Source organism: Rhinoraja longicauda, chromosome 1 (assembly GCF_053455715.1).
Source record: "Rhinoraja longicauda isolate Sanriku21f chromosome 1, sRhiLon1.1, whole genome shotgun sequence".
Lineage (NCBI taxonomy): Eukaryota > Metazoa > Chordata > Chondrichthyes > Rajiformes > Arhynchobatidae > Rhinoraja > Rhinoraja longicauda.
Window position 1 is genome coordinate 80,965,676 of NC_135953.1, and position 18,954 is coordinate 80,984,629.

The following is an 18,954-nucleotide window of genomic DNA, read 5'->3' on the forward strand; positions in this document are numbered from 1 at the left end:
CTCACACCTTTTTGTCTTTTCATCTCTGGCCTTTGACCAACCATTTGCCTATCAAAAACCACCCCTCTCACCTGCATCCACTTGTCAGGTTTAGTCCTGCCTCTCCTCTTTTGCAACATTTTTCCCCCACCCTATCACAATCAGTCTGAAGAAGGGTTCCAACCCAAAAGGTCACCATCTATGTTTTCCATAGATGTTGCCTGACCCACAGAGTTACTCCAGCACTCTGTGCCTTATTTTGTAAACCAACATCTAGAGATCCTTGTTTCTCCAGCTACTTAAACATGAAATAAAAAAATAATTGAGTCATAAGGATTAGAGTAGAATTGCACTGAATAATTAATTTTATAGGAATTTCCTGATGGCTCATTTGTCATTTGGTATTTCTCCCATGTGGAACTTCATCATGTACATTTCAGAACAACTGGCTTGGCTTCTTTCCCTTGAACACAATCTCCTGACTGCTTTTGGAGGCCCAACCATTCAGATTTAGAAACATAGAAAAATAGATGCAGAAGTAGGCCATTCGGCTCTTCGAGCCAGCACCACTATTAAATGTGATCATGGCTGATCATCTAAAATCAGTACCCCGTTCCTGCTTTTTCCCCATATCCCTTGATTCCTTTATCCCTAAGAGCTAAATCTAAATCTCTCCTGAAAACATCTAGTGAATTGGCCTCCACTGCCTTCTGTGGCAGAGAATTCCACAGATTCACAACGCTCTAGATGAAAAGGTTTTTTCTCATCTCAGTCCTAAATGGCCTACCCCTTATTCTTAAACTGTAACCCCTGGTTCTGGACTCCCCCCCCAACATCGGGAACATTTTTCCTGCATCTAGCCTGTCCAATCGTTTAAGAATTTTATATGTTTCTATAAAATCCCCTCTCATCCTTCTAAATTCCAGTGAATACAAGCCCAGTCAACCCCTTCTTTCATCATATGTCAGTCCCGCCATCCCGGGAATTAACCTGATGAACCTACGGTGCACTCCCTCAAGAGCGATAATGTCCTTCCTCAAATTAGGAGACCAAAATTGCACACAATACTCAAGGTGTAGTGGCCTGTTTAATGCCTTGCACCTAAACTCAAATCCTCTCGCAATGAATGCCAACTTGCCATTAGCTTTCTTCACAGCCTGCTGTACCTGCAGGCTTACTTTCAATGACTGATGTACAAGCATATCCAGGTCTTGTTGCACCTCCCCTTTTCCTAATCTGACACCATTCAAATAATATTCTGCCTTCCTGTTCTTGCCACCAAAGTGGATAACCTCACATTTATCCACATTATACTGCACCTGCCATGCATCTGCCCACTCACGTGGGTGTGGGTGTGGGGAACTTTTCTCTTCCTCACGGCGCGGGGTGCGGCTCGGCTGCGGGGCCTAACATCCCCCGGTGCGGCTCGGCCGCTGGACTTTACATCCCGGTGCGGCTTGGCCGCTGGACTTACATCGCCCGGTGCAGCTCGGCTGCGGGGCTTAACACCGCCCGGTGCAACTCGGCTGCGGGACTTTACATCGCCCGGTGCAGCTCGGCTGCGGGGCTTAACACCGCCCGGTGCAGCTCGGCTGCGGGGCTTAACACCGCCCGGTGCAGCTCGGCTGCGGGACTTAACACCGCCCGGTGCAACTCGGCTGCGGGACTTAACACCGCCCGGTGCGGCTCGGCTGCGGGACTTTTCAGCGCTGGTGCAGCTCGGCTGCGGGACTTAACACCGCCCGGTGCGGCTCGGCTGCGGGACTTTTCACCGCTGGTGCGGCTCGGCTGCGGGACTTAGCTGCGCAAGGCTTGGTCGCGGGCCTTTCATCGCCCGGTTCGGCCGCGAGACGTTTCAGCGCCCGGTGCGGGGACTGTGCGGGTCGGTCGGGGACGAGCTGTCTGTCCGTGGGCGTGGGGAAGAGAGGGGAAGTTTTGTTGCCTCCATCACAGTGAGGGGGTGTTTGGAGTCACTGTGATGGACGTTTGTGTTGGGGTTATGTGTCTTGTGTTCTTTTTTTTTTCTATGACTGCTATGTAGTTTCGTTCAGTACTTCGGTACCGAACGACAAATAAAGCTCTGTTATACCTGTTATACCTGTTATCCAAGTCACCCTGCAGCCTCATAGCATCCACCTCGCAGCTCACACTGTCACCCAGCTTTTTGACATCCGCAAACTTGGAGATGTTACATTTAATTCCCTTGTCTAAATCATTAATATATATTGTAAATAACTGGGATCCCAGCACCGAGCCTTGCGGCACCCCACTAGTTACTGCTTCCCATTCTGAAAAGGACCCATTATTCCTACTCTTTGCTTCATGTCTGCCAACCAGTTCTCTATCCATGTCAAAACCCTACCCCCGATACCATGTGCTCTAATTGTGCACTCTAATCTCTTTGTGGGACCTTGTCAAAGGCTTTTGCAAAGTCCAGATACACCACATCCACTGGCTCTCCCTTATCCATTCTACTTGTTACATCCTCAAAAAATTCCAGAAGATTAGTCAAGCATGACTTCACCTTCATAAATCCATGCTGACTTTTTTCCAAATTACATCTTTAATAATCAACTCAAGCATCTTCCCCACTGCCGATGTAAGCCTAACTGGTCTATAATTCCCTGTTTTCTCTCTCCCTCCTTTCTTGAAAAGTAGAGTTACATTAGCTACCCTCCAGTCCACAGGAACTGATCCAGAGTCTATAGAGCATTGGAAAATGATCACCAATACATCCACGATTTCTAGGGCCACCTCCATGAGTACTCTGGGATGCAGACCATCAGGCCCTGTGGATTTATCTGCCTTCAGTCCCAACAGTTTACCTAACACCATTTCCTGACTAATGTGGATTCCCTTCAGTTCCTCCCTCCCACTAGATCCTCGGTTCCCTAGTATTTCTGGGAGATTGTTTGTGCCTTTCTTTGTGAAGACTTGGTTACTGTTCTGCCATTTCCTTGTTTCCATTATAACTTCCCCTGTCTCTGATTGTAAGGGACCTACATTTGTCTTCACTAATCCTTTCCGTTTTACATATCTAAAGAAGCTTTTACAGTCAGTTTTTATATTCCTCACAAACTTTCTTTCATGCTCTATTTTCCCCCCTCATAATTAAACCCTTTGTCCCACAGATGAACAGATGGCCGACACCCACATTCTTTGCCCAGGCAGTGGGATATATCATGGGAACACCATGTGAGGATTTCTAACGAAGCATCTCTGCTGTGTAACTGCAGATAACGTGGAAGGGGAAATAAAGCAATTCAAAACATTTTTCTAATTTTATAACATTTCTTTCCAGTACTAATGGCTCTGAATACCAAGTTACAAATCATGCTTACTAACTTTTGAGAATATTTTGTATTTACTGCTAAAGCCTCGGATTTTTTTAATATAAAATTAATACAAATGTTATCTTATTGAATTAATATATAAAGCCCGGGTAGAAATACAAGACAAGGTTTTTGCTTTCACAACAGTCGAAACATGAAGAGCAGTACAATTGTGTGTTATTTATTTCTAAATACATTGGGCACATGCTGTAAACTTCCATCTTCATTCTGCCTGTCAAAAATTACTTTTAGTTTCGGCACCAAACCAAAATGCCACTTGTCCATTCCCTCCCTGTCCCGCTGAGTTTGTCCAGCATTTTGTGTTTTGAACAGTAAGATGAATCTTAGGTCGGCACGGTGACGCAGCGGTAGAATTGCTGCCTTACAGTGCTTGCTGCGCCGGAGTCCCGGGTTCGATCCTGACTACGGGTGCTGTCTGTATGGAGTTTGTACGTTCTCCCCGTGACCGCGTGGGCTTTCTCCAAGATCTTCGGTTTCCTCCCACACTCCAAAGACATACAGGTTTGAAGGTTAATTGGCTTGGCATAAGTGTAAATTGTCCTAGCGTATGTAGGATAGTGTAAATGTGCAGGGATCGCTGGTTGGAGCAGACCCGGTGGGCCGAAGGGCCTGTTTCCGCGCTGTATCTCTAAACTAAGCTAAACTAAATGTACAGATTTGTAGGTTAATTGGCTTTGGTGAGAATTGTAAATTGTCCCAAGTGTGTAGGATAGTGCAATTGTATGGGGATCGCTGGTCAACACGGACCTCGTGGGCCGAAGGGCTTGTTTCCATACTGTAACTCCAAAACTAAAACTAAAATTTCAATCTGAAGAAGGATTCCGACCTGAGACGTCACCTATCCGTGGCCTCCAGAGAGGCTGCCTGACCCACTGACTTACTCTCACACTTTGTGTCTTACTTCAAGCTTACCTTTTTGTTGGCATTGATACGGTCTGAATGCATCATCAGTCTTAACTAACCTTTTTTCCTGTTCTGGGCTATGTTAACAGTAGCTGAATCTAACAATGCACTTTGTGTTTGTTAGGCAGTCACTTTCTGTCAACTTTCATCATATCAATGGACTCTGAACAGGTTTTGCTTATGTAAAATAACAAGATTAAAAGTAAAAGACCTAAATATCTGAAATTGTGCCTGCAGATGGAGTTCAAAGAATGTTAATCCAACCGAGATGACCCAAGTTTTAGTTCCCCCCACCTCCAAAATTTATATAGCAGGGTATTTTTTTTTTTTTTTTCCAAGCATGCATTAGACTTGGACAGCAAAAAGGAACTCATGAGATCACAGTTCTTGTTCTTGACGCTTGCCCAGGGAGGGAATTCTGGATCTCGAGAGAAAACTTGATGGGAGATTGAGAATTTTGGCTTAAATTACTTCAAATTCTGGAGCTTCTGGTAGGTTAGACTGAGCAGAATTTCCCCAAATTCATCAAATTAACACAACTGGCTGCAGAATTGCAAGTTATATGCAGAGCTGATTATAAGGGTGTCTGGTTAGAGCAATGTTTTCAGCAACTGACTGAAATCAGAGTGGTGACAGTTAATGAGGCGATTAAAGAAAAAAGTGAAATGGTTTTCTGCATGCGTGCGTGTTTATTGTTAAGACAAGTGTGCTGGTTTGGAGCCCAGTGAAATCTGGGCCTAGTAAGTTCTCATCAGTTACATCCATTGGCAAGTCTTCAAAATTGCCTTTTTTAACAAGCACCAATAGCCTGCTTTTACATGATCTTAAATATTGTTTTAATTATGAAGAGGCTGCAGAATGTATCCAGTAAATTTCAGCTGTTTCAGTTATTTAATATTGAGGCACCCACAAGTAGTTACTGATCATAGATGGTTATCTCTTCAGATAAACATATATGCAGCTGCAATAATAAGACAGATCAAGGTTACCACACTCAAAGAGGGCAGACTATCTTTTTTTAAATATTCCAAATGATGCTTACTTGCTTTGGTTAATGAAAGATTTTACATTTCTGATAATGAACTGGAACCAAAACTTGAACAAAAACATTTCTGTTAAACCAGCGCAGTTTGTGAAAGGGAAATACAATTGTGCCCAGTGCTGGATCTCCAGGGCACTGTCTTTTTCGTCCTTAAGGGCAATCAGTGGGCGTTGCCTCAGTCAAATGCTATTTTGTTTCTATTAAGTAAGCATGTGATTACATTTCCCAATTAGTTTCGTTTATTGTGGAAGGAACTGCAGATCCTGGTTTAAACCGAAGATAGACACAAAAAAGTTGGAGTTACTCAACGGGACAGGCAGCATTTTTGGAGAGAAGGAATGGATGACGTTTCGGGTCTCGGGTCTTGACCCGAATCGTCACCCATTCCTTCTCTCCAGAGATGCTGCCTGTCGCGTTGAGTTACTCCAGCTTTTTGCGTCTATGTTTAGTTTAGTTTATTATTGTCTTGTGTACTGAGGTACAGTGAAAAGCTTAATTGTGTATATTATAAAATATTATAGTATCACTTGAAATTCATCAACTCTATAGGATGTGACAGTATTTTATTGATGATATCTGCAAACATAACTCCAAAATTGTCATTGTGGGTTATGACAAAATTGTCATTGTGGGTTATGAAAAAATGTGTTCATTTCAGATCTTTAGAGTATGATTTTTACATTTTTCCTAAAGCACTGCCTTTTATTTCTAAGGTGCTGCAGTTATTCCACTTTGCTCAGAGAAAACCACTGAGAAACTCACTATTTTGATTAATAAGGTTACTAGTGTATTTCTTTACATCCATTCACAGTTTTTTGATTTCCCACTATTTCCTTTATGTTCTGCATCTTCCTGTGTGAAAATAAAGAAATAACTTGGCAAGTTTATTGCAAAGAATACCGCATTCTAATCAACATCTGTGTGAGGATTTTTTTCTATCTCATTATGTGATTATAAAGGTATGCTTTTTTATTACAGTCATATTAAATAAATAATCATGCCTAACTGTGTGTAATTCCCTCACTCAGTTGGACTGTCAAACTGACCTTCACCAGCGCAACACCTCATCAGACTGCTCTGTTACACAGCAGTGTGTAAGAGTACAATAAAACTCTGTTAATGCAGCATGCTTAGAACTTTGTTATTCTAATTAATACTCCAACACCCTTTTAAATCTATTTTTTTAAAGATCTTACCCAGTAATTAATTTCCCAGTGAACCTGGTAACATTCAAGGGAGGATAGGAAGCAGGACTATGCAAGCTTCAAGGCAGTGCTTGAATGGAGCCCTAATGACCTTAAACAAACACAAGAACCTGGGCACAGTGTGTTAAAGTGAGTGCAGGAATGAACACCTGGTGAGCCAGACGCTAAATCATTGAGACTTATGTACAATTGGTTAACAGATAATAGCTGTAATCACTACATTATTGCCTTTAATTTTCTATCCTTTCTATTATTATGCTGTAGTGGCCTGGCGGAGGCCAGAGAAAAGGCAAGACGCCAGGCAGTTTTAGGTAAGGTTCTTTATTAGGCTGTGAACTCCTGCTCACAGCGTAGTCCACCTAGGGATGAGCCACGCCTCCCCACAGGCTGGCTTTTAACCCCTTACGCCTGTCCGTCACGTAACGAGGGGGCTGACCCAAGGAGTGGCCTGATCCGCCACAGGACCCCCCCCCCAAGAACCGGAGGTACAAAACGGTCTGATCCGCCACAATGCATTTAATGTGCATTCAAACAAGATTGGAGCACAAAGAATGAGATGTTTCAGCAACAGGGGAGGAAAATACAGCAAGTCCCCTGGTTACATAATAGTTACATTCCAGACAACTATCTGTAAACCGAATTCTTCGTAAGTCAGAAACATCTGTTCCATATTTACCTATGCCATATTGTTTCACATTCAATTGCTATAATTTTTTTCATTTCAAAGAAATGATCACCTTAACACCATCCATAAATAAACTACTGGAACAGAAAATTAATCCATTCATTAATGAATATCAAATTCTTCCATCACTCCTTCCCCTCTCCCTCTTTTCCAGCATTCTTGACCCTACTCTATCAGTCTGAAGAAAGGTCCCCATCTGAAAGCTCGTCTGTCCATTCCTGACCTACTGAGTTCCTCCAGCACATTGTTTTTGCTCAAGATTACTGCATCTGTCGTCTCTAATGTCTCCATACAATCAGTTTTGTTGTAACGACTGTGATCATTTGCTGTGATTTTAAAAAATAAGTGGGCAGCAACTTCAAAACAACAACGGTGAAGATGAAAAGAAAATTGTTGAAAGTGGATATAAGATGCAAGCACATGTTTTTGGAAATAAAATTCAGTCACAGTCGGAAAGGTTCTAAGAATTCCAAAGGTGTGAATCTGCTCTTTGCGTTTTGTCAGACCATCCAGAGTCCGGGAGTCTGTTTGTGGCCCGACTTTGTCCCACTGTTGTTCTTTGACTTGAATGACCACTGATTCCACTGAATCCTTCCTGTAGGTTAATATGACAGTACAAATTTAACTGTACAAGTTGGTTATATAAGACAATAACTGCAGATGCTGGTACAAATCGAAGGTATTTATTCACAAAATGCTGGAGTAACTCAGCAGGTCAGGCAGCATCTCAGGAGAGAAAGAATGGGTGACGTTTCGGGTCAAGACCCTTCTTCAGACTGATGTCAGGGGGGCGGGACAAAGGAAGGATATAGGTGGAGACAGGAAGATAGAGGGAGATCTGGGAAGGGGAGGGGAAGTGAGGGACAGAGGAACTATCTAAAGTGGGAGAAGTCGATGTTCATACAAGCTGCCCAGGCGAAATATGAGGTGCTGTTCCTCCAATTTCCGGTGGGCCTCACTATGGCCCATGACAGAAAGGCCAGACTGCGAATGGGAGGGGGAGTTGAAGCGCTCGGCCACCGGGAGACCCGTTTGGCCAACGCGGACTGAGCGCAGGTGTTGAGCGAAGCGATCGCCGAGCCTGCGCTTGGTTTCGCCGATGTAAATAAGTTGACATCTGGAGCAGCGGATGCAATAGATGAGGTTGGAGGAGGTGCAGGTGAACCTCTGTCTCACCTGGAAAGACTGTTTGGGTCCTTGGATGGAGTTGAGGGGGGAGGTAAAGAGACAGGTGTTGCATCTCGTGCGGTTGCAGGGGAAAGTGCCCGGGGATGGGGTGGTTTGGGTAGGAAGGGACGAGTGGACCAGGGAGTTACGGAGGGAACGGTCTCTGCGGAACGCAGAGAGGGGAGGGGATGGGAAGATATGGTTGTAGGTGACGGGAAGATATGGTTGTAGGTGACGGAAATGTTGGCGGATGATTTGTTGGATACGCTGGCTGGTGGGGTGGAAGGTGAGAACGAGGGGGATTCTGTCCTTGTTACGAGTGGGGGGAGGCGGAGCAAGAGCGGAGCTGCGGGATGTAGAAGGGACCCTAGTGAGAGCCTCATCTATAATGGAAGAGGGGAAGCCCCGTTTCCTGAAGAAGTTGGTTATACAGCTCATGAAATTGAGAAAAGATAGATTAATTTTGTGCATCCATATCAACCATGATATAAATGTTATTATTAAAAATGCTGTCAATGTTTTGCATTGGCCAGACTATAAACCTTTAGTATTTAAAAGGGGTGGGATGCAATTGCCAAAAACTAGATGGACTTTTTTATGCTGAGAGTTATGGTGTATAAGTTGTGAACACATATTGAAATATATAAATTTGATAAAATAGTATTTGGTGAAGTTAACATCATATGCCTGTTGTATAATTGGATAACGCGACAATATTTGACATGGTTGACTACCTACAATAGATATATCTTTTTCAGAAAATTTTCATCCTCCGAAAGAAAGTGATTATTCAGTGAAATGAGAGCAAATATACAGTGCACAGAAATGGAAATAAATGCAAAAATTAATGAGCGATGTGCAGAGTAGATGAGTGTAGAGAATACTACCTGCTCTGGTTGGTGTGTGTTAATTGCAGGGAGGAATTGTTGCTAAATAGAAAGTACGACTTGAACTTTGGTCCTTGTGAGAGGAAATGAATAACATAAAGATCCGTGCCCGAAATGTGGGTACAAACTTATGAATATTATTCATTTGAAAACCTCTGACACTTATTTTGGAAATAAGATGACAAAGATATACAACAGATTGTCTGGAGTGATTATCTTGCTCGAATATTCTCATTGTTTTAAAAGTGTTACCAGTGCTTGGCATTTTCTTCAGATCTAGAGCTCTCTGCTCCTTCAGTTCCAAACTGAAGTAGGGAAGTTTGAAAGTTTAGATTAGAGTCATAAAGTCATAGTCATTGAGTGAGATAGCGAGGAAACAGGCCCATTGGCCCAACATGCTCACACTGATCAACATGTCCCAACTACACAGGTCCCAACTGCCTTAATTTAGTCCATATCCCTCCAAACCTGTCCTATCTATGCACCTGTCTAACTGTTTCTTAAATGTTGGGCTAGTCCCAACCTCAACGACCTCCACTGGCAGCTTGTTTCATGCACTCACCATCCTTCGTGTGAAAAGGTTACCCCCTCAGATTCGTATTAAATCTTTTCCCTTTCACCTTAAACCTATGTCCTCTGGTCCTCGATTCACCTACACTGGGCAAGAGACTACCCAATCCATTCCTCTCATGATTTTATACACCTCTGTAAGATCACCCCTCATCCTCCTGCGATCCAAGGAATAGAGTCCCATGCCAACTCAACCTCTCCCTATAGCACAGACCCTCTAGTCCTGGCAACATCATCTGTACCCTTTCCAGCTTAAATCTGATTAATGATACGCCAGTATACAATGAAATTCCTTGTTTGCATGAAGCTCACAGAGTAAACAGTACACGTTATGTAATGATAAATACATCATTAAATACAACGAAGTGTCCAGAATATTAGAGTGGTGCAAGATTGTATGGGAAATATCTGAGTGGTGCAAAAGAATATTAAAGTATAATAACAGAAAATCAAATGAGTTGGCATAAATAAGAATGAGTAATTATATATGGCCACACCTCCAGGAAGGAGGTGAGAAAGAGGTAATTGGTTCAAGAGACCGAAAGCAGTGGAGAAGGAACTGTTCTTGAGTCTAGATGTCAGAGTTCCTGTATCTTCTCCCAGAAGATAGAAGAGAAATAAGGGAAAGGCCATGGTGGCATACAACCTTAATGATACATTCCATCTTTCCTGATGCAACGCATCTTACCATGAAGATGGGCTGGCTGGAAAATGAATCTGTGATGCACCACGCTTTGTTCATCACTCCAAACAGTTTCAGGTAGTCAAGAACAAAGCAGTTGCCATACGGCATAAGAACTTTTCTGTCAGAAAATTTTCTATAAAATTGTCATGGACATGGCAAATCTTCTCAGACCCTTAAGAACATAAATAAACTGATGCACTTTCATGATCACCACATCAGTGTGAAGAGATCAGATTAGGTTGATGGTAATATGGATATGTTGACCATCTCTACAGTCGCTCCAGTGATGAGGGCAGGATTGTACTTGCCCCCTTGTTTCCATCGGTCAACAATCAACTCTTTCATCTTATTGTATTTAGAATATTAAAGAGTAGTGAACATTTAATAGTTACTCCAGCATTTTGTGAATAAATCGATTTGTACCAGCATCTGCAGTTATTTTCTTATTTAACCAACCAGTGTTGCATTTACCCAACAGCTCACCACCACCTTTTTAAGGGCATTAACGATAAGTGGCAGCAGAACCCATGTCCTGTGTATGAATTTAAGAAAGGTTACAAGATACTATAAAATGTAAATGAAAATAGTTTATCTTAAATATTGTAATAAAAATCCTCTGTTTACATTACCATTTTAGATATTATTCTAGTAATCGATATAGTCTATGGAAATAAAAGTATTTGAACAAAAAATATAATGACGTGCTGGAGTAACTTAGCGGCTAAAAGGCAGCATATCTGGAGCAGGTGACGTTTTGGGTCGGGACCCTTCTTCGGATTTTTCCGACTTTTTTGTTAACCAACATCTGCAGTTCATTTTTTCTAAACCAACATCTGCAGTTCCTTGTTCTTACAAAGTATTTGAGCAATTTCTGACTCGTAAGGTTATGAACTAATAATGATATTATTGGTGCTTACTGATGGAATGCAATGGACCCAAGTGCAGAAGTGCTGTCATGAAATGTTCAAAACAGAAAAGCAAGAAAAAAATTGTGTGGAAGTAAATTACCAATGCCTCACCAAAATTCATTGAATTTTAGATTATTTCCATTAGTGATTGGTTTATATTAACCACTTATTTGTATAAGTCATATTCACAAAATAATTAGAACTCTGTTAAGAATCGCAAAAGAAAATGAATCAGAAAATATGAATGAACAATAAATATGCAATACACAGGGGAAATATTAAATAGAACTCAACAATGCACCAAACTAGTACAAGTAGGCAGCAAGTACTGTTCCACTTCGGCAAAGTGCCGTGGATGATTAATTCCTGCAGCGTTATTTTTAATCATTTAAAAGCTGAGGCTGGGCCATTGTATTAGAACAGCACCAAGTTTGAAAGGAGAAAAAGAGATGATGCACAGAAGCTCAGTTGGGTAAAGCACAGAAAGAATGGAAGATTTTGTGGGAAGAAAAGGTTTTACAGCAAAAGAAATTTCAATCCCAGAGGTCTAGCAGCCAGCAGTTAATAGGCAAGAACTGCCAACTTCATGGAGACTCATCGTTATCCTGCAACAAGACAACTTGACAGATCAAGATGATGATCTTGACGTTGATTCTTTCTTGAGGAAGCACATTGTACACGTGTCTATAATTTGAAAGTAAGGACGAATTATCAGTAACTATATTTTCACCTGGTTCTGTGCACACAGTGGGGGCAGGGTGTGGAAGTGGTTATGTACATAAGATCTGGCAATGTTAGTGATCTTTTACAGATGTGAAAGGCCCATGAGTTATGAGTGACTAATGTAATCCAGGGAATGGTACAGCAGTTCCTGGAACAACTCTCGTAATGCAGACCATTCATTATTAACCAACACCATTGAGAAGCTTGTGGAGCATGACTGACCCTTGCACAATAGACCAGCAGCACATCAGACTGGATGCTTGTGGCAGTTCTGAAGAGAACTACCGATGCTCAGCCATTCGAAGGGAAATCATCCATGTCTGAAAGCATGCATGTCGCGAGTCTGGGGTTTGTTGACAGAATCGATGGCCGAATCCGTCATGGGGCTCCAAGGCTGAGAGTCTTACAGATCATCCATAGGATAAAGCTGGGAAATTGACTGTCAGATTCTGCAGCAGTTAGACCTTGAATAGGATCTGAGACCCCATGGATTTTGATGCAGAATCCAGGCTTGCTGATTGGGAGGCACAAGGGTTGGTGAGTTTTTCTTAATTATTCTGCTTTAGTTTACCTTTTTTGAAATTATTTCTTTGTGTTTTTGCATGTTACTTTTGTATCTCCCCAAAAAAAGTTTCAGTAGTTTCTAAATGATTTACTAATGTCTTAATAGTTTTTAAATGTCTGAATATTAGAGAAATTTGCAAACTATTTAAAAAAATTCTCAGCTTTGATGGAACCTCAAGCTCTGTCCCAGTTGAGCTTCCTGTTTAGGATCATTCTTGGGTGGGGCAACAACATTTTAGTGTGGGCACCATGTGGTCTTCACTGCCTGCCTCAAGGCTGGTTGTGCCTGATTGCTCTTGAAAACCAGCCTCGGTAAGTATGGGGTTTTTGGGAACAGATTTGTCTTTTCTCAAGAGACTTGTCACTTAGGCATCATATTCTCTCCTCATTTCAATTGATCCCATTTTAATAGTCGCCTGACAGCAAGACATTGGAAAGTATCCCTTTCTTACTGTTCCACAGGAGCTCTGATGGAAGAAGTTGGTACCTCTATGGTAATGGAGAATATACTGGGATAAAACTGTCACTGTAAGAAAGATGGCAGTTAGGAAAAAGTCTCTGGCTTTTAGCTGAATGCTAAGTGTTGTAACTACAATACTGGGAATCAGAAGGTCACAATTGTTTTTGACATTATCCAAATCTTCTGCTAATATTCAGTGTTGTTTATTGATTATGTTTTGGAATTTAGTTAAGATCCGATAATAAGGTTACAATTATCTCACACATTTGCCAAAATTCCACATCAGAGCAACTAGTGTTCAAATTAGTGAAAGTTTAATTTTTTGGAAATAAATATTGCACAGTAAGACAAAGGACAAGCATCACATCTACAATTTTATTAGGATTTGAGACAAAGGTGATCTACATATTGTTTATACAAACTGCATCACTGAAATAAAATCTTGGCTTCAATCAAATTTCCTCAAACTCAATTGCAACAAATCTGAAATCATCATCATTCGTCCAAAAACGCTCACCAAATCCACCCAAAACTTCATCCTCAACATTGATGGTCTCCCAGTATCCACCTCACCTCACATCCGGAATCTTGGAATCATCTTTGATCAAACCCTCCCCTTCGACAAACACATCAAACACATCACAAAGACAGCCTTCTTCCACCTCAAAAACATTGCCCGTCTCCGTCCATCCCTCTCCTCCACAGCTGCAGAAACCCTCATCCACGCCTTCATCACCTCCCGTCTGGACTACTGCAACAGCCTCCTCTATGGCGCACCCTCAAAAATCATCAGTAAACTTCAATACATTCAAAACTCCGCTGCCCGTCTACTCACCCACACCCCGATCCGTGACCAGATCACCCCCGTCCTTTATAAACTCCACTGGCTCCCCATCCCCCAGAGAATCCAGTACAAAATCCTCCTCATAACCTACAAAGCCCTCCATAACCTGGCCCCATCCTACCTGACCGACCTCCTCCACAGGCACACTCCCACCTGCACCCTCCGCTCTGCTGCTGCCAATCTCCTATCCCCCCACATCCGGACCAAACTCAGATCCTGGGGGGACAGGGCTTTCTCCATCGCTGCTCCCACCCTATGGAACTCACTACCCCAAACCGTTAGAGACTCCTCCACACTCACCACATTCAAAACATCGCTGAAGTCTCACCTGTTCAGTACTGCCTTCAACCACTGAAGGTCACCTCACCTTCTGTCTCCATTCTCTGTTTGTTTATTTATTTACTTATTTATCAATTTATTCATTTCCCTATGTTCTCTAAATCTCTAAAGCGTCTTTGAGTATATGAAAAGCGCTATATAAATAAAATACATTATTATTATTATTATATGGAGAGATTTCACTTTGATAGGTATAATGGGGTTTTGGGAATTTGCTTTACCAAATTTATGTAGTTTTGTGCTTTGATGATATGAAAAATAGCCAATTTAGAGGAATGATTTGTCCTCACGTAATCCTTTCTCTTTTGTGATTTTTCTTTTCAACAGCTATCGGAAGAACACTTATTCCTCGATATTTCAGTACAATCTTTGAAGGAGGAGTAACAGACCTTTACTATGTTCTTAAACACTCGAAGGAGTCTTACCACAATTCATCCATCACACTGGACTGTGACCAGTGCAGCATGGTCACCCAGCACGGCAAACCCTTGTTTACAAAGGTAAGAGAACAAAGGAAAATTGGTGAGGAGGATGAAAAGAAATATTTAATGCAGATGATGAATTATGAAAGAAAAAATAAACATTCTAGAATATTTGATGGAGTATCATGTCATTCTGTGCACGAGATAGTGGAAGAATGAATGAATGAATTCATTAATTAATAAGTTTATTGGCCAAGTATGCATATACAAGGAATGTGCCTTGGTGCTCCGCTCACAAATGACAACACAAACATACAGTTAACAATTAAGAATAAAGTATAACCACATCAAAACAATAAGGATATAACATTACGGTCTAAACATGTGGGTGAAAATAACCAGTGCAAAAAAGAGACTACAGACTTTGGTTATTGAGTAGAACTATCACTCGTGGAAAAAAAGCTGTTTTATGTCTGGCTGTGGCTGCTTTGACAGTCCGGAGTCGCCTTCCAGAGGGAAGTGCTTCGAATAGTTTGTGGTCAGGGTGAGAGGGGTCAGATTTGTTTTTTCTCAAGGGACGTGTCACTTAGGCATCATATTCTCTCCTCATTTCAATTGATCCCATTTTAATAGTCGCCTGACAGCAAGACATTGGAAAGTATCCCTTTCTTACTGTTCCACAGGAACTCTGATGGAAGAAGTTGGTACCTCTGTGGTAATGGAGAATATACTGGGATAAAACTGTCACTGTAAGAAAGATGGCAGTTAGGAAAAAGTCTCTGGCTTTTAGCTGAATGCTAAGTGTTGTAACTACAATACTGGGAATCAGAAGGTCACAATCGTCTTTGACATTATCCAAATCTTCTGCTAATACGATTACACAACACTTATATTAATGCATATTTAGCTTGACCTCTGCATCAGAGACGTAAACTGAATGACATTCAGAGGTGTTTAAACACTATTAAAATTGAAATAAGTAACAAATTTAAAGATGAAACATAAAGCTAAAGATAAAATTATTATTTTGAGTATTTGTTTTATCCTCTGGGAAATGTTGCAATAATTTAACAACTTTGAATAGACCTAATTTGAAAATTTAGAAATAACCAGTTTTTGTCACTAAATGCATTTTTCTCACTGAAACAAAAATTAACCAGAAACTTTTTACTCTGTTAGTTTGAATGAAAAATATGCAGCTATCCCAGTGGCTTCTCAGAAAGTGTGTATTGCCATGTGTTGATGACAATAGTAAAGCTAATTAAAATAACAAAAACCATTTGGAGATAATGAAAACAAATGCACAATATATATATTTTTTAACTTTGTATAGAAACTAGAATCCATATTAGAAGCTATATAGTAACTGGTACATATTTGTATAGAAACCAGAAGCTTAGAATCCCCAATGAAATCAGTAAGGTTCCAGAATCTGCACCAGATCTGACCTGTGGCAATGTTCAGCAGTCTATTTTCCTCAGCATTAGATACCCTGTGAGGTCCAGCAATGGGCCAAATGGACTGATGCAGACACCCACCACTTCATCAACCCCCCCCCCCCCAAATATCTTGTCAAGTCCATGATTCACAGGACATGAGTCAAAGTCATGTCAGTTTAAGCGCTGATGAGCCACTGGCCACTGCCGACAAGATTCGGCCCATGGTGATAAAAATGAACTTGAGAAATCAGATATTGAAGGGGCTGGCATGTCGATAGAGATTTAAAGCAGTGAGACACCATCAAGGCACTGACCAATAAACTTTCTTCAGTTCCACGTTACTGAGTTAGTTTGCAACCACAACCCCCACTCAATTGGAGAAGTCATCCAGCTTCTCCCATTGTGCAAAAAATATTTAATAATTTAAGGTACAATGTGTGTCGAATGCTTATTGCAGCTCTGTGATTCGTGTTCCACGGTTTTAACCAGCAAATGGTTCTGTGCAGTTTGCAGTTATTTTAAATCAGTTTTCTTACAGTAAGTGGACTCTCCAAATAAAACCCATTTCTATCTTAAATAATATTGCAGTAAGTTAATTAAAGAAAGCTAATTAAGATAATTAAGGAAAGTGCAATTTTTTTTTAAATGCGTTCCAAAATACCGTCAGTTGTCCTGGTTCATAAAACGTTTTATATTTGCATTTATTAAATGAGCTGGATCCTGGACTATAACTTTACTTTGGAATGTCATTGTAATTTTGAGTACAGGTGCACCCACATATTCAGTTGTGCCTAACAGTAGGAATTCTTATTTTGGGGTTCCATGCATGCAGAAAAAAATCATTTTCTTTCCAGTGTGAGTTTGATTTGTTAGATTTGTTCCCAGGCTTCTCCCTTTGGTGCTGTACTGTTGTCCATGAGGAAGTTCATGAGAAAGGGCAGGATGCCTTGGCTCGCTTATTTTCTTTTCCCTGTGGAAATACAGTAATGCAACAACATCAGTGGTGTTTCTTTCCTTTGAAGGGATGAATAAAAGTTTTAAATTGTAAAATAGGGACAATAGAGGAAGAGTGGACATCACAGGATGCAAAATCCTGCAGTGTCTACTCAATGGCAAAATTAACCGCTATGCTCGATCGCCCTGCCTCTCCTTTAAATATCTAACCAATTCACCCTTAAACCTGCTTCTGTTTCCAATTTAGAAACTTAATTCCTTGCGCTCACAACATTCTGCATATATTAATTACATTTTGAATTTCTAATGCATCTCTCTTTTCCAAGCTTGAGACATGCCCTATGGCATATTTGTGGCAACATTGAATATATTAATAGGGTTAAATTTTTCTGTTCCCTTAAGCATCTCGAATATTTGAATATTCTTATCCCCACATTCCCAGACCCATTGTCTTCATGTTTTTAGATCTTTTAAATGAAGTATTGGCCGAGTTGTATGATTTTTAAAATTTTTAATTCTGCATTCCTCTAACACGTTGCTTATCTTTGCTAAATTCATAGTCAGGAAAGCCGGTCAGTCAAGCTTCATTGGAAAACCACAAAAGCCTTTTGTACAAATTCTCTGATTAAAGCAATTACTGCTTGTGCAAATATCCAATATTTGTACTTAGTTGTTTAGCATTTTTGATTTTAGAAGCCCATATATTAAAATTTTCCGATGTTAAATTGTGTCACTTCATATCCAGCATCCCTGGATATCTGGTGAGATAAAATTATTATTTTGAGTAACTTCTATTTACTCGCTGAGAAATGTTACAATATTTTAAAAACAACATCAAATACATCTTAATTGAAAATTCAGAAATAACCAGTTTTGTAACTAAATACATTTTTCTCACCTATCCAAAAAATAACCAGAATCTTTTACAATGTTAGCCTGAATTAAAAATGCGCCGCTATCCCAATGGCTTCTCAGAAAGTGTGTATTGTGCATTGAGGGTGACAAGTTCAGCTCCTGGTCTGTGCTGACCTTGCTGATTGCAGCAGTGACACAAGTTAAGAAATGAGAATTAGATTCAGCATTGCTAAAGATAGGAAAACTTAGCAAGGTTTTGACTGCAAATCATAATTCTGCAGCTGCTGCAGTCAACTGTGTAGGTATGGACACAGGGTGAGGAGTTCATCTACTTCCATACAGGCTCTGAATTAAAACTAGAATTTATTTGCCTGAATTACTCAACACCATGCTAGGGACTATCAAAGGAAACCCCTTTTATCGTTGTGTGCACATTCTAAATTATCAAATAAATCACTGTTCCCATTTTGAACAGTTAATATAATAATAACTTTAAAAATCTGGCATCCTTAATTTTGTCATGATCTCAGAAACATTGCACAGTCCTCTTAAAATGTTTTGTGAAGCTGCTTCAGGGAATGATTTAACATTGCAAATTTGGCATCCAAATTTAACAAACCACCAAAGCCAAAGATGTAACAAATTCCCCATCAGTATATTTTTTAATTAAAATTTACAGTGTCACAATTAGTTTTTGCCAATATTATTTAGTGGTTCTAGGAATAAGAGATGCAGTACTGCATAAGCGTCAAAAGTGCTCCTATTGTATATTTTAATTATTCATAGACTCTCCCTTCTCTATCTTCAGGTGAAAGAACAGTATTGTTTAAATTATTTATGATTCATTCTTAAAATGGCTGAATAAAAAGTGGCATCTTCCAAAACAATTGTAAGTGGTTGTGCACCAAACACAGTGGTTTGCACTAATGTGAGAAAGTGTGGCTTCCACAATCACACCTTCAGTTGATGG

General features: G+C 40.7%; 1 protein-coding gene across 11 annotated transcripts in view; it reads left to right on the forward strand.

Moving 5' to 3' along the window:
* Nucleotides 1-18,954, forward strand: part of ldb2a (LIM domain binding 2a) — a 382,001-nt gene that overhangs the window by 280,827 nt on the left and 82,220 nt on the right. For all 11 annotated transcript variants that reach the window (XM_078401019.1, XM_078400961.1, XM_078400939.1 and 8 more), the window contains one exon: nucleotides 14,642-14,814. In XM_078401019.1, coding sequence (XP_078257145.1) covers nucleotides 14,642-14,814 — 173 coding nt within the window. The remainder of the gene's footprint in view (nucleotides 1-14,641; nucleotides 14,815-18,954) is intronic.